At 38.5% G+C, this 14401-nt stretch overlaps 1 protein-coding gene across 1 annotated transcript in view; it reads right to left on the reverse strand.

Annotated features, from left to right (window-relative positions):
* Window positions 1-6856: 6856 nt before the first annotated feature.
* Window positions 6857-14401, reverse strand: part of VWDE (von Willebrand factor D and EGF domains) — a 33233-nt gene continuing 25688 nt past the window's right edge. The window contains exons 20-29 of the mRNA XM_065666226.1: window positions 12998-13675; window positions 12592-12687; window positions 12410-12505; window positions 11504-11599; window positions 10088-10183; window positions 9696-9791; window positions 9107-9202; window positions 8919-9014; window positions 7599-7694; window positions 6857-7042 (exon numbers count right to left, since the gene is read on the reverse strand). Of these exons, the coding sequence (XP_065522298.1) occupies window positions 6882-7042; window positions 7599-7694; window positions 8919-9014; window positions 9107-9202; window positions 9696-9791; window positions 10088-10183; window positions 11504-11599; window positions 12410-12505; window positions 12592-12687; window positions 12998-13675 (1607 nt within the window). The 3' untranslated portion in view covers window positions 6857-6881. The remainder of the gene's footprint in view (window positions 7043-7598; window positions 7695-8918; window positions 9015-9106; window positions 9203-9695; window positions 9792-10087; window positions 10184-11503; window positions 11600-12409; window positions 12506-12591; window positions 12688-12997; window positions 13676-14401) is intronic.

A 14401-nucleotide genomic window follows, 5' to 3' on the forward strand; every position in this document is an offset into this window, starting at 1 on the left:
AATTATTGCGTTACATTAGTGATGTGTTTTTAAAAAGCCCATGAAACAAAACTGACTTGATTCAGATTATCAGAAGTGGATGTTAATTCAAGTATAATTTACCTTCAATAAGATTACAGAGTTGCAAAAATAAAGCTGCAGAGTTTGCATCTTTCTGGAACATCAGCAAAGTGCAAAGCATCGTATTAAAACTTCGGTTATCGCTTTATGTATGCTTCCTGCCCCTCCCCTCAATCTGATTTGGATCTTGATCAGTTAAGCAGTATTAGAAAAACAAAACACAGTACTTGTGCAGACAGTTCTACTGTTACTTTCTAAAAGCTTAATCCATATTGATACATGAAGAGAGTCTTTATCTTGACTGCTTCTACAATCATATTATCTGATCATTGCTCAACTTCCAATTATTTCTTTTCCTCATCCCAGTGAGATAAACACACTTCCCAATCTCCCTTCCGGAGCTGTAGATAGACACTGATGATTAATTCCTATTCAAGATTGTGTTGCTACATGAGCAATACAATGGGAGGCTACAGACTGGCCCTGAGGAAAAGCCATGTCTGCCACAGATCACCTGTATGGAGGATGCTGAGACTTGTTTTCCGGACGTGTTCCAGTTTGTCCTCATTTAGGTTTTGCAGCCTTTGGAATGGGCTGCAGATCAGAGCGAGAGCTGCAGATCAGAGCGAGACTCCTACATTCACTGCTTCATGTCTCATTTGTGCGCTTTCTTGGATGCTACACTTGAGGAAGGTTTTGCCAGAATGTGCAAGTTAAATCAGTCAACTTTCTGAATGCTGCCCAAATCAATTTTGAGGACTCGATTGATTTTTCATTGTCTTCTAGGTGAAACTGGAATTTTTGGTGGGAGAATTTTAACCATGCATTATTTTACTCCATTTGCCTATGTATTATTTTAATTCATTTGAAGGAACAACATTGTATCAGTGTACAAGCTCCCTTACCAGAACATGTAGCTTTCATAAGCAGAGTGATTTATGTGGAGATGTTTCTCTAGGGATTGCAAGCCACCCAGCATTGACAAGAAGCAAAGGAAATGGGGTCTTCTCAGTTACCAATCTTCTCTACAAGAACACAAGCATATGGAGGGCAAATCAAGGACAATGGTTTAGTTCCTGATCCTACCATTTTCTGTTACAAGAAATCGCTGTGCAGTGTAGCTGAGAAACCTTAATCTGCCCTTGCTTTGAAGGCTGCTGCGTTTGGTTCAGATGAAACCTGCCACAGACGTGTGTTGTGCAGGTTTTGTGGCCAGGGGCAGGAGACAGAGCAAGAGGATTGTGGTTTTTGTGCTGCTGCTGTTGTGATACACTGGGTATTTCAGACATGCTGGTGGAAAAATATGGTTTTCATGCATGGAACAAGAAGATCTCATCAATGCTTCTGGAGCAGGCTTTATGATGATGAAATTCTTTGTCTGTATCAATCACAGTTCACTACAATAATAATGCCATAATTTAGAAATTCAAAGTTAAACCGCATACCTTAGATGACATACTGGTTGCAGGGAAGTGACTAGAAAAAGATTAATTGCCTCAGACCCGAAATTTCAGAGTAAATGAGCAAAAGTATGTAAATGCTAAGCAGCATATCATCTCAGTATTGTTCCTGAAGAGACTGTCTTCTACTAATAAAGCCAAAAGTGACAATAATGATGATTAGAAGCCAAGAGGCATCAGCATCATTAGGAGCCTGAAACCAGAAGCCGTCAGTAAGAGAGGCCTGTAATTGGTGTTTCTGAGCAGGCCAGTACAAATGCTGATTTAAACAGTTCCCTGAAATGACTGAGGGAAATAATCAGCGTTTTGATGGCGTATTTTAGAAACACTGCTTGAATGTAGCACCATCTACTGGCTACAGGGAGTTCCGCTGGGTTTTTTTTGGTATTGTTTTAAAGCAATGTAACGTAAATTTCCGCAATAGAACCATAGAATTATGTTTTGAGTTTAAAAGTGCATTTTATAGCAGTTATTTTAAGGTAGAACAGTCTCAGAATGTATTATTAATGATAGTTCAGGTCCCCAGATTATTGTTTACACAGTTCTACAAATATTTACTGTAAGAGCTGTTGCTATTCCTTGTCTTTTGTTTGTTTCCCACTCATAATAGTTACAGCATGTAATTTTTGGAGCTGGATGAGTCTTGCTGTGAGAAGGTAGTTACGCATGCAACTCAAAGGTCAAAAAAAACCAATACAGATTATCTCCCTTATTTATTAGAGCTAACCATAACACTTTAGACAGATGCTCTGATTTTCACTAAAAACAACTGGGAAAATTGTAGGGGTAGAGCATAGGCTGAGTTGTTGATACCCTGTCTTTTTAGAGTGTGCGTAGAAAGCTGAGAAGTTTCTTCTTTTTAATTTATTTACGTGCACATTTTACCATTTATATTTTCTCTTCTACCATAAGTGGCTGTCATGAGAATCGAGTTACTTGGTTTATCTGTAGAATATCCTTCATTGGCTAAACTGAGCTGTGTAGTTGAATAAAATGACCCAACATTACCATGTGAAACCTTTATACAAGAGAAACAGCATAACTATCTTCATCATTAGTAACACTTCCTAGGCACCATGTTTGGTTTTGTGTATGTACCCAGGTGTTATGTTTTATTGAAAATTTAAACTTCAGATTGTCCTATTTGGTCAAGTAATGAGGTGGACATAGCAACCTTTTCAAGTAGGTTAAGCTGTTACACTGATTTACATTAGGGTTTGTGCTGATTATTCATGGGTTTGCTTTTGGTACATGGGAATGTTAACCAGCTTTCTGTTGTCAGCTCTGAGAATGCCTAATTAAATTGTGTAAAGAAAAAAGAGCCTTTCACATGGGGCCCACTTTTTTATGGTTTTAAGTGTAGGAAACTGAGGCCTTGCTAAGACCTCCTGTGTCTAAGATCTATCTTCCATGGTTAAGAGTCCTTCCTTCAGAAAACATCGATTACACCGCTCTTTTTTAAAACCTTAAAGGTCTTTTTAAGGGCAAAAGTTAATTTGCACTTGGAAGAATTTCTACTGGTGTGCAGAGCAACTTTAGCACAATCAGGTAAGAGATGGATGATGTACCTATGTACCTTCCAGCACTGTTTAGGATTTGCAGAAGTCATGCAAGAAAATTCAGTGAAGACACCTGCACCCTGTAAAAGGTGCGCAGAATCACTGTAAGATCTTCAGTATGGCACAAGTTACCCTTCATTCTATGAGAGTGGAACCATGGCAGCTCCTGCAGTATGCAGCCCTTCTCCCTCCCCCTTCCAAATCCCCGAACTCTTTCAGGACTCATTTCATTATGCAATTTTAGAACAACTTTGTTAGCCTGTGGACACAAGCCCTCCATATGCTTCTGCCTCTTCTTAAACTGAGCAATTCTGTTGCATTGTTGCAACGTGTTTTCTAATTACAATCAATTCAGTTTCATGTGTCAATGGACAATCTAGTAACAAAATAGTTTCAACTAACTACATAATTACTGGCCAGTTCTGAAGTGGCTGTTTGTCTTCAGGCATGTACTCATAATTTTTCTGCATCATGTGCTGGCTGGAAAATAGCACAGCTTAGCACTGACAATTTTTAACTACTGCAGCAAAACTCTGGATGTGCTTTTGTTCACACAGCTTGCATTTGGAAAAATATAAAAGAAGTAATTTCTCCCTTTAGAACCATTCAAAATAAATGGGAAATACTAAAAATTATGATTAAACACCCCCCCCCTTTATTCAGCCTGAAACCCTAGAAAGGCACATACACATTGATTCAGCTTTGTGACTAGAGAGCTGCACAAGCTCATTAACTGAAGTACTATTAACAGTGTTGCTGGCAGATGTTATCTCTCTCTTTAGCACAACACCTCTCTAACTGGCACATGGAACGGGGTTATTACAGTATGAGATTATGCCATAGTGGTGTGTTTGCATTTTAAAACATTTTCAGAACCTTGTGTATTCAAAGCATCTTCCTAAGGCATCATTTCCAAGAGCTAGTCAGGTTTTGTTCAGAGATCTTTGTGAGTTGTGTGAAAGGGAATGGTTCAGGTGGAGTAGGTTTTAAATAACAGCACAGTTCCCAGAAGATCAGGCTACCAGCCACTCGGATGCTAGATTGAAAGAAACTATGGAAACACTGAAACTTAGAATGCAAGTGGGAAATCGAAAACATTTTTAAGTACACCAGTCAGGCACTTGGAAATCCATCAGGTACTATCCTGGAATAATGCTGAGCTCTCAAAGTGCCAGCTTACTTTGCAGAATGACTTAAGAGGACAATCAAAAGGTGAGGAGAAATATAGGCAGAGAGCTGGTAACAGCTATGATCTGGCAGTCAGCATCCCACAGTGGCAATAAATGGCAAAATGAGCTCTCTATTCTTCCCATACAGAATTGGTGTATGTAAATTGAATATTGCTCAGGAGAACAGGAAGTTGTGATGTTTATATCTGGTTTAAAGAAAACAAAGTAAAACAGTAGAGTTCAATGGCTTAGCTAAATGCATATTTGCATCTATTACAAGAGCTGGTTGTGGCAGGAACTGAAAATGTCTTACGCAGCTGTAAGGGAAGATGATGGTGGTCCTCTGTAGGAAACTTTGACAAAATCAGAGTTTTATTTGTTCAAAACCCACCTGGCAGCTGGTATGTTCTAACAGTTCATTCTTCTATGATGTTTTTACAAAACCTTTCTGATTTGATGCATATGGATGGCAGGATGTACAGAAAATTTATCCTCCTAGTTCAGATTTTAAGATTTGGCATGGCCAAAAGCATTGTCCCAAGTTCTTTAAGAGATTCAGAGACAAAATTACTGGAAGCCATCTCAAAATGGTTTACAAAGGCTTGCTATAATAAATCAATCAGAATTATTCTGCATCTGGTTAACAAGACATGTGGCCTTGCCTCTGTTATTAGCAGCCTGTTAGTTCCCCCTTCTTCCTCACTAGCTGCTAGTCGTTACAGCAGACTGATGCAAATATAACACACACACACAAAAAAATAGTTCTGCTTTTTTCTTCTGCACACAGCCAAATAATACGTATGTAACCACTGCTTAAAAGCAGAAGGTACCATTCACAAGGGATGAAGTGCTGCCTCCCTTCCTACAGACATTTGGCAGCTGTTACAATCTTGTTCCCACAAGGAAAATCTCATAGGCCCATTGACTACATCAACAAACTGCAGAATTTTGGGTTTGCATCATTCATCAAATCTGTGAGCCCAGAGAATAACCAGAGGCTTTGGGGTTTCTGCATGAGGTAGCAAAAAATTGTAGAAATACACATATGTTTTAATGACTGTAACATTGTTTTGAAGCTAACCGAAATTCAAGACTGCCATACGAATCATTTAAAATAATGTTTCTGGATATTCATTTAAATAAACTCTGCAATTGCCTTCAACCCTTTTGCTATTTTCTAGTCTCATACATGCAGCATTGCAACTGATGTTATGCTTTTTTTTCTTCAACCATGATGTCTGTGTACCTTGGAGAGAAAAATAAATAAATATAAAAAGAAACTTTAATAATGCATCACTGTTTTATGATAAAGTTTAAGAAACAATTTCAATGAATCTCTGCTTTCCTGATGTGCAAAAATACCACATTAGGTTAAACTTGTGCATAGAGCTTGTTTATTCCTTTAAGAATTTGTGCCATTTTGGTGAGTGTATGACATAGCGTTGTCTGATCAGCAATGTATTTTCTAGATTAAAAATGTGCTAGTGCTTTGGAGGATAATAAAAATTATTTCTTTTTTTTTTAGGCCACATTTTGGAAATACATATTGCAAACGTTATAGTCTTCTCGTTATAGGATGTGTAGTTTTATATTTTCATGATGTGTATGAACAAGTGGTATTGGCTTCATATATTTGACTTGAAGTAGAAAAACAATCTGAACTCCCTGTAGATTTAACTGGGAGGAACTGAGGCTGGATGAAAGTTAAACCATTGCTCTCTTCCCTGTTTTCTACCCATTTCTCACTAAAAATGCCACAATTAGCAGCCACAGTATAGGTTTTACATTAAAAGACATAATGTGGCAAAGTACTTAAGAGGAGGAAAGATGGGAAGGATAGAATACGCTGGAGACCAAAGAACTGAATTGTTTTTAAAAGGAAACACAGTACAGGTATGAATAGCGGCATAGAATTAAGGATGAATATAAAAGAACAGTGCCAGCATACAGGGCTCAGATCAGCCAGGCTATGTCCCAGCTCCACCAAATGAATCCTGCTGGCACCAGAAAGTGTCTAAATATGTTGAAATTAAGAGAACAGAAACATTATAGCTGATTCAAGAAGAGCAGAAAGCTTTCTACTCCAGACATCCAAAAAATTTAGTTGTAATGAAATGTTTCATTAAATTACTTCTGTGAGTGGCTGTCAGCACTCAAGCAAAGGAATACAACAGATTACATGACAAAGCCCAGAAATGGTCATCATTCACTCTAATGCAAAAAAAGTAATGCTATTCTCAAGGTTACACTTGGGGATAAGGAAAGCTTGTGTAAAGCAGGGATGAACTGAGTGACACTGTAGTCAAGATCAGAGCTTGACTCAACACAAGCTAAGACAATCAGTGGTGAGACAGTCTTCCCTAAAATGGGGCCAGATGATAGAAAAGATTATTGGCTATACGAGGATAGTTATCAACTCCTTCTGCAGCCACTTAGGGAATGACAAGAGATAATTAGCTTAGTTTGAAACAAAAGGAATTTACATTAAGTGTTGAAAACAGTTCTGTATTACCGCCCGTAAGTTACTGGAATAGCTCTTAGGAATTTTATGAATTTACTCTGACTGGAGACTGAAATGAAATTGGACAAGCACATTTGGCATATTTCGTGCTGCTTCACTGGACAAGAGTTGACTAGATAATGACTCCCAAATTGCTGTATTTGTGATGGTGTTTTGACTTTACACATACCTGAATTTTCTTGCCACAGATGACTCCAGTATAACCAGGACGACACAAGCATACATTGGGCAATACACACTTGCCTCCAAACAGACACTTCTGGTTGCACACAGCTAAAACAAGAGAGGTACATATTTGGCTTTATTCTTGAAAACAACTTGGTGAAGGAAAAGTGGCTACTATCTCTGTATGCTTATTCTGCTTGCTTATAGGAGCTGAGAATGTGGTAGGTATTTTCATCAGGAAACATGCCTCAGTGTGAGATTTCAGAGTCATGTGGAGCCAACAATGTTCTTATACCTACCCCATCCCCATTATGCTTTGATGCAGTTTTAATATGGAAACATGCTCAGGGCATGCACACGACTGGGCAAGGGAGGTGAGTAAGGTGGGGTTTAACGCATCTTACTATTTCAAGCTATTGCAATGGCCTCTTAGGGCTGTCGCAGCAGCATATTGTGTTAGAGCAAGTCACCACATATTGCCATGGTCCCAGACTACCATCATAGTCTGGAGTCTTCAGAACTGGTAGAGGAATCTCTACTTTTTATCATGCCTTTGACACCAACTTGGGTTAAAATACAGGATATAGGACTTCTAGTTACTATGTATGGCTGAAGCATTCGTAACTGTGTTGAAGCAAAAGCTTTCAGGTCACATTGGTCTTACGTGTTTGACACTGGATTCCTTCCCACTGCGGAGGACAATGACACGTACTCGGTCCAATACACTCTCCACCGTTCTCACATTCCTGAAGACAGATCGCTGCACAAACATCATCAGCGCAAGTGATTACCTTTACTTATTATTTGCATTTCAGAATGCCTACAAGAGGTTAAGTGCCTTCCATACAAAAGAGTCACATCTAAGTTCAGGAGGATATTAAAGAAGAGAAGCAACTACAAGCAAAATGCCCTACATCCAGAGCATGCACTGAGATGTTCTGATGAATCATAGATTGCTACAAAAGCCTGAAATAGTAATTTAAGTCAGCACCACTAAATAGCTTCATTTTTTTCCCAAATTGCCTTATCTAAACCCCACACCTTAGTGGGAGATCTTTTCTCAGTCATGCAGCTTAACACATGGTGAATCAACTCATGAACATTTCATCCAAAATTATTTTCTAAGACTCATTTTTCTGGGCGTTCATTTCTGCTTATAAAGCCATAATCTAAACCACCATCATTTCTCATTGGTTAACTCCCTGATAATCAAATCTCTCTTACACAGCACCCAACAATATCTCACCCCTGTTAATATGGGTAGTTTGGGTTTTTTTGGTAAAACGTTCCATTAATTACAGAAAGTAATACAGGGAAAACTGTTTTCCCTCCATGCCATTAGAGCTTATTGGCCATATCAGTATCGGAGCCTCAAGTGGATGCTGTGACAGACACTAACACTTTAGTTATTGGATTTTTACTACTCATCCTCATGCTGACTTTCAGGCAGATTGCTTTTATCCATGCTGCCACATTTTATTTATGCACTGTCAATATCTTCATTAGTATACAATGTGACCCACAGCTGTGCTACCATCATAGTCCTATTTCTAAAGAGGGTCTAAAGATGCTTATTGCATCTTCTATTCCAATCATTACCCCCTGTTTTCACAGTTTCCCAATCTTTCACTGCAGTTCTTTTTCTATTATATCTGCTTTAATGTCCTACAGCACAAACTGAAATTCTTTCAATTCACTGACTCAGCTCTTTGCAGAAATACAGATGTTTCTTATTCGGACAAGAGTTAAAAAGAAGTGAATATTATCTTATACACAAGAATTTAAAAGATACTTCGGCCTCATGATTCAGCCTAAGAACTGCATGGTATTAGTTCTCCATCCTAAATTTTGCTGACATGTTATAGACTATAATCTTTCATTCTTGAGTTCTTTGGTGCTTTGTATTAACTGTGTGAACAGAGTTGTCCTTTAGTCATATATTACTTCTAAGGTATGGTTCTCCTGTTAACTGCAAGACACTTACGAGTGTTACATCTTTTTCCTCTCCATCCTGAAGGACAAGAGCAAACATTTGGTCCTACGCACCTTCCTCCATTCATGCACCTTGGCTCACAGACACCTTAAAATCAAAACCATCTGCTGGTTAATATATTTAAATGATTACAGAATAATATATTGGTTACTTTTGGAAGGATTTTAACACTGCCTTACTTTTTTCACATCTTCTGCCCGTGTACCTCTCAGGACAAGTACAGATGTTATTTCTCATGCAATGACCACCATTCTTACAAGGTGGGCTGCAGACAGCTAAAAGATACAAACAGGAGCGAAAGGCTGGAGTTTGCATTTTGTTTGATTTACCAATACACTTCTAGGAAATAACAGTGCAACACTAAAATTCTGACTGCTTGTAGAGACATTCAGCACTATCAGGCCCATCTCATAAAAATTATATTAATATGAATTGGTGCCTATGTCAACAGTAAACACAAAATCAGATAATGATGGGTCAAGTTTGGTAACTGTCTGTATGTACACGAGTAACCAGAGTACTTAATATGCAATGGAACTGGTTGAACATTGCTCAAAAATTGAGTAGAAGACAAGGTAAATTTTGAACCTCCGGTCTCTTTGGACATTCACTGAATCAGCCAGAAAATCTAAAAGAATAATCTAATCTCTGCTTTGCGCCACTTCTCAGGTACATGATGTGATTGTGAATTTTGCGTTAAGACAACTATGTTTTCTCACAGACTTCCTCATAATGGCAAGAGTGGAGGGGAAAGAAAAAAAAGATTACCATTCTGACACTGGGCACCAAAGAATCCATGTGGACAGAGGCAAACATCTGGCTTAGTACAGGAACCACCATTAAGACACACGGGGTCACACATTGCTGCAGAAACAGGGTCAGGAACAGTGGGAAGCATGACATCCTAGTAAAGTCTATAACATACATGCTTCTGTTGCAATGACAGGAATTAAACACTTAAGATAAGTGGAAGTACCACCGTTCAGATAAAACCTTTACCCAGAATTTTAGAATCAGTATTAGACATTCTAGAGGTGCTGCTGGCAGCAAACTAACACTCAGAGACATTGCTGCTCTCTGAGCCATGCGGTTCCAAATTTCAAACTATTGGAGGTCCTAGAGATGCTCTCTGAGGAATACAAAAGCTGTAGGAGTGTTACCTGTACTGCATGTAGGTCCGTACCATCCATGTTTACACTGGCAGGTGTCTGGAGTAAGACATTTACCACCATTTTCACAGTGCCTGTTGCAAACCACTTCCATCCAAGAAGTTAGGCAAGAACAAAGAAGGCAGCAGGTGGGGAAAAGAAAGAGAGATATACGTTACAAACTACACTTAATTTTTTAGTTCTTTCCCAGACATTAACACTGGAAATAGCATACAATTCCACTAATTGAAGATGGAATCCTGAATAGATTAATCCAGTCCCAAAGCCACAAAAAGCTAGCACCAGAATATAAAGATAAATAAACGTTTTTCCATAGAATTATCCATGGTCTGGTTATATTCAGTGTTAAAAATCTAGAAAATTTGAAATAAATTGCCAAAAAAAAAATAAAAAAAAATTCAATACTAAGAGACATAATGGATTTGACAGACTCCAAGAAAATTCACACGTCCTCCATCATTTCAGCAAGTACAGCTGCATGCTTAGAGTGACATGATACTAACAACCAAAGACATTAAAATATCATGGCTGTGGGAAAACATGACTCACTTCTTCAGGACAACATTTCATTTATCTCATTTTCTGTAGTAGTTTAGCAAAGAGAAGCTTTTTTTTTTTTTTCACAATTGAAACTAGAGCAAGAAAAACTGAAAAACTGAGAATAAAGAATCCTGGGATTTGAGAAGCAGCTGAACAAAGGACTTTCTCAATATGGGGTCAAAAATGCAGTGGCACATTCCGGGGAATGGTAAACAGCATGTCTAAATTTGGACTCTCTGAATAATAAAAATTACCGGTACAAAATCTATCCAAAATCTGGAGCTGCCAAATTGCAGCATGTAGAATTCAATGTGCAAAAGACAACATCTGTGAGACTAACTACAATTTTTCAGCAAATTTTCCAGTGTTCCTGACAGGTAAAAAAAAAAAAAAAAAAAAAAAAAGAAGAAGACTCCATAATGTCATTCTGAATTCAGTTTTCCTGCATCCCAACTTCTTTGAACTGCTGTTCCCTGATACCAACTTTTGAATGTGCACCAGCATCTAACCAATTTAAGATGGCAGAAGTTAAAAAGCTGTAAGGACATATTAAACATCTATGTTTGTTCTGAAGATAATATCATGATACGCAACATATTCAATGGTTCTACATTCATAAATCATAAATAATGAACTATTTGCAATTTTCACAGTATACAATGTTTTCAAAGTTACATGCAAATACTATCTAACTAATGTTGGAAAGGACCAAGCATGGGAGCCTTCCAAGTGCATTGGGTTTTATGTCAATTGCCAGCATTAGACAGAGGGCATAAAAAATTTAAACCATAATTTGTTTTTTTTTTTTTTTTCTCCTGAAGAACATAAGAAATGTTCTTTGTTCTTCCCTTATGCTCTTTTTCTTACTCGTATCACATCTCGGTCCCACAAAACCATATGGACAGGTGCAGAGGTTTCTGGCCAAGCACGTGCCTCCATTTTGACAGGGTGGTTTACAATGTGCTGTAAATAGAGAATTATCTTGTTCAATCTAAAAAGATGCATGGACTGGTTATGCTTTAGAAAAAGGGAAATGTTAATAACTGACTGTGAGCAAAGAACTAGAAATAAAATAAGAAGACATATACAATGCCTTGTGACAGGAAAATGTAACAAGAACTATTTCATGCCAACAGAGAGTCATAGAATCATAGAATAGTTAGGGTTGGAAAGGACCTCAAGATCATCTAGTTCCAACCCCCCTGCCATGGACAGGGACACCTCTCACTAAACCATCCAACACAAGGCTTCATGCAACCTGGCCTTGAACACCGCCAGTGATGGAGCACTCACAACCTCCCTGGGCAACCGATTCCAGTGTCTCACCACCCTAACAGGAAAGAATTTCTTCCTTATATCCAATTTAAACTTACCCTGTTTAAGTTTTAACCCGTTATCCCTTGTCCTGTCACTGCAGTCCTTGACAAAGAGTCCCTCCCCAGCATCCCTATAGTCCCAACAATGGTGGACACCCTGAAGAAATAGGAGACAACTTCCAGACAGGACTTCCCACTTTTTGAGAGTGTTTATATTAGAGGCATCTACATTCACTGGTTAACTCCTCTACTTACTGGGATAGCTAAATTTAGGACTATTCAATTACAAGCAACACTTACAGTGGATAGAAAAGAAGTATGATACATAGCTATACTCACAGAGTTACTCAGAGAATTCTATTAGAGTAAAATTAACACATCTTTTTGCTGTTATGGAAGTTATCTACAGCATTCTTTAGGCATTTATGGATTTAAAAATGAAAAATATTCCATTTACCTTCCTCACAAGCAGAGCCACTATATCCTGGACGACATTCACAGACATTGGGCTTAATGCACTTCCCGTGGTTTTTGCAATCAGGTCTGCAAAGAGCTGTGCAAAAAAATTAACTGTGAATATTCAAATCATTAATTTGTAGATGTGAGTTACCACAGGCCAAAACAAAATGCCATACTCACCAGCCTGACAGTTATAACCAGTATAACCAGGCTTGCACCTGCAAATATTAGGTGCCACACACTCCATGTTTTTGCCACATGTTTGTCTACATCTGGCTGAAAGGCAATGAAGAAAACAAAGAAAAGAGTAAGGAAAATGAAAGTGGCATTTCAGCACAACTGTCTTTTCTAACATAATGAACAGATCACATAACATCCATCAGGTCCCTTCCCATAAGAGGGGAGCTGAGACACATCAGAAAAGTATTTTTAAGTGCATACATACAACTAAAAGCCTTTAGGCTATGCCAATATTAATAATGAAAATGAGAAAATTCAATACTTTATGCGTTTCACTGATCACAAAGTTATAAAGATGTCAAAAGATTCTTTTCTGCAAAGCATTTAGTGCAGTTATCTGTAATACCTCTGCAAGTGAAGCCATCTCCATAATAACCATAAGGACAACGACCACACTTGACACCTCCATCCTGATGTGACTCACAAGGTACGCCAGGAAAACAGGGTAAATCAGTACAGGTTACTGCTTTAGAAATCACTGTTTCACTCAATTCTTCAGGAAGCATTTTTGGAGGGGCAGTGACTTCAACAAGGCCAAAAGGTAAAGGACTCGCCTTATGCTTGACTAATAGTTGTTGAACTCTGTAAGTATTTCCACCTTTGAGAACTTTGCTTTGCAAAGAAAGCCCTTTGCTTATATTTTTTGTGCTGCTAGAATTCTTCCTGCTGGTCTCAAAATAGCTGTAGGCCTCCACTTGTGCCCTTATTTTCTCCTCAGGTGATGCAACATGGCTCTGTGAAGATGCAGGCATCACAGCATATACTGAAGAACTCTCTTCCATGTTAGCAAGGTGATCACTGATGGTGCTGAGAGCATGAGCGATGTTTCCAATAACAGCAGGTTGTACAGAAGCACTTCTCTGAGAATGAAGTGACTTCCAAGCAGTGATGGCTTTTACTGTGGAAGATGGTGGAGTACTGCTACTGACTACTTCTGTAGAAATAAATCTCTCGGGGACATCTGTAGTACTGGAAATATAGCTCAAGATGCTTAAATCCTTTTCAAATGATGATTGCTGAAAACCTACAGCATGTTAGAAAGAAGTGGGGGAAGTACAGGAATATTATGAGACTTTTTTTTCCCTTCTGAGAATAGGGAATGACTTTTGAACAGAAAAAACATACAGCCCATTCAGATTGCTTCACAGTCTCTCCATGTGCTACATTAGAAAGCATGTATGCAGTAGAACTAACTGGCAGAACTGGAGAAGATCAAGGTATTCTGACTATGTTCTTTCCCACTCTCACCATGTCTTTTCTTGGCTGGAAGATAAGGAGAATGCACCATACATATGAGGCAGGCAGCAGAGATTTTTCCATACTGGGTCAATAACCAGCTTTACTGTCAGAGCAAACTACCAGCTCCATCTACTCCTTGCAAGTAGATAACTGAAACAGAATTTAAAGAAAAGATACTGCTTATGGTTCACCAGTGTGTCTGAGCACTAGTAATAAGCCCGGAGTCTGGAAGCAAATATTCAACCATGTACCTGCTTATACATACTGATGGACAATATTTTAGGTGAATAACCCACCACCTGGTAGCAAAAGAATTGTCATATTTTGCTCCCCAAATTTTTCTCAACTTCCTTGAAGCTTCTATATGGGTTTTATTAGTGGGATGTTTTATAAGTAACAGAGACTGACTCAGCCTCCTTTTGGAAAAGAATGCCAAATGAAGGATATATTCTTCCTATTCTGCCCAGGAAAAGCGGGTGGCCTGGTGTGCTGTGGCACTGTAATGGCAGAA

This window comes from Lathamus discolor, chromosome 2 (assembly GCF_037157495.1).
Source record: "Lathamus discolor isolate bLatDis1 chromosome 2, bLatDis1.hap1, whole genome shotgun sequence".
NCBI classification, from domain to species: domain Eukaryota; kingdom Metazoa; phylum Chordata; class Aves; order Psittaciformes; family Psittacidae; genus Lathamus; species Lathamus discolor.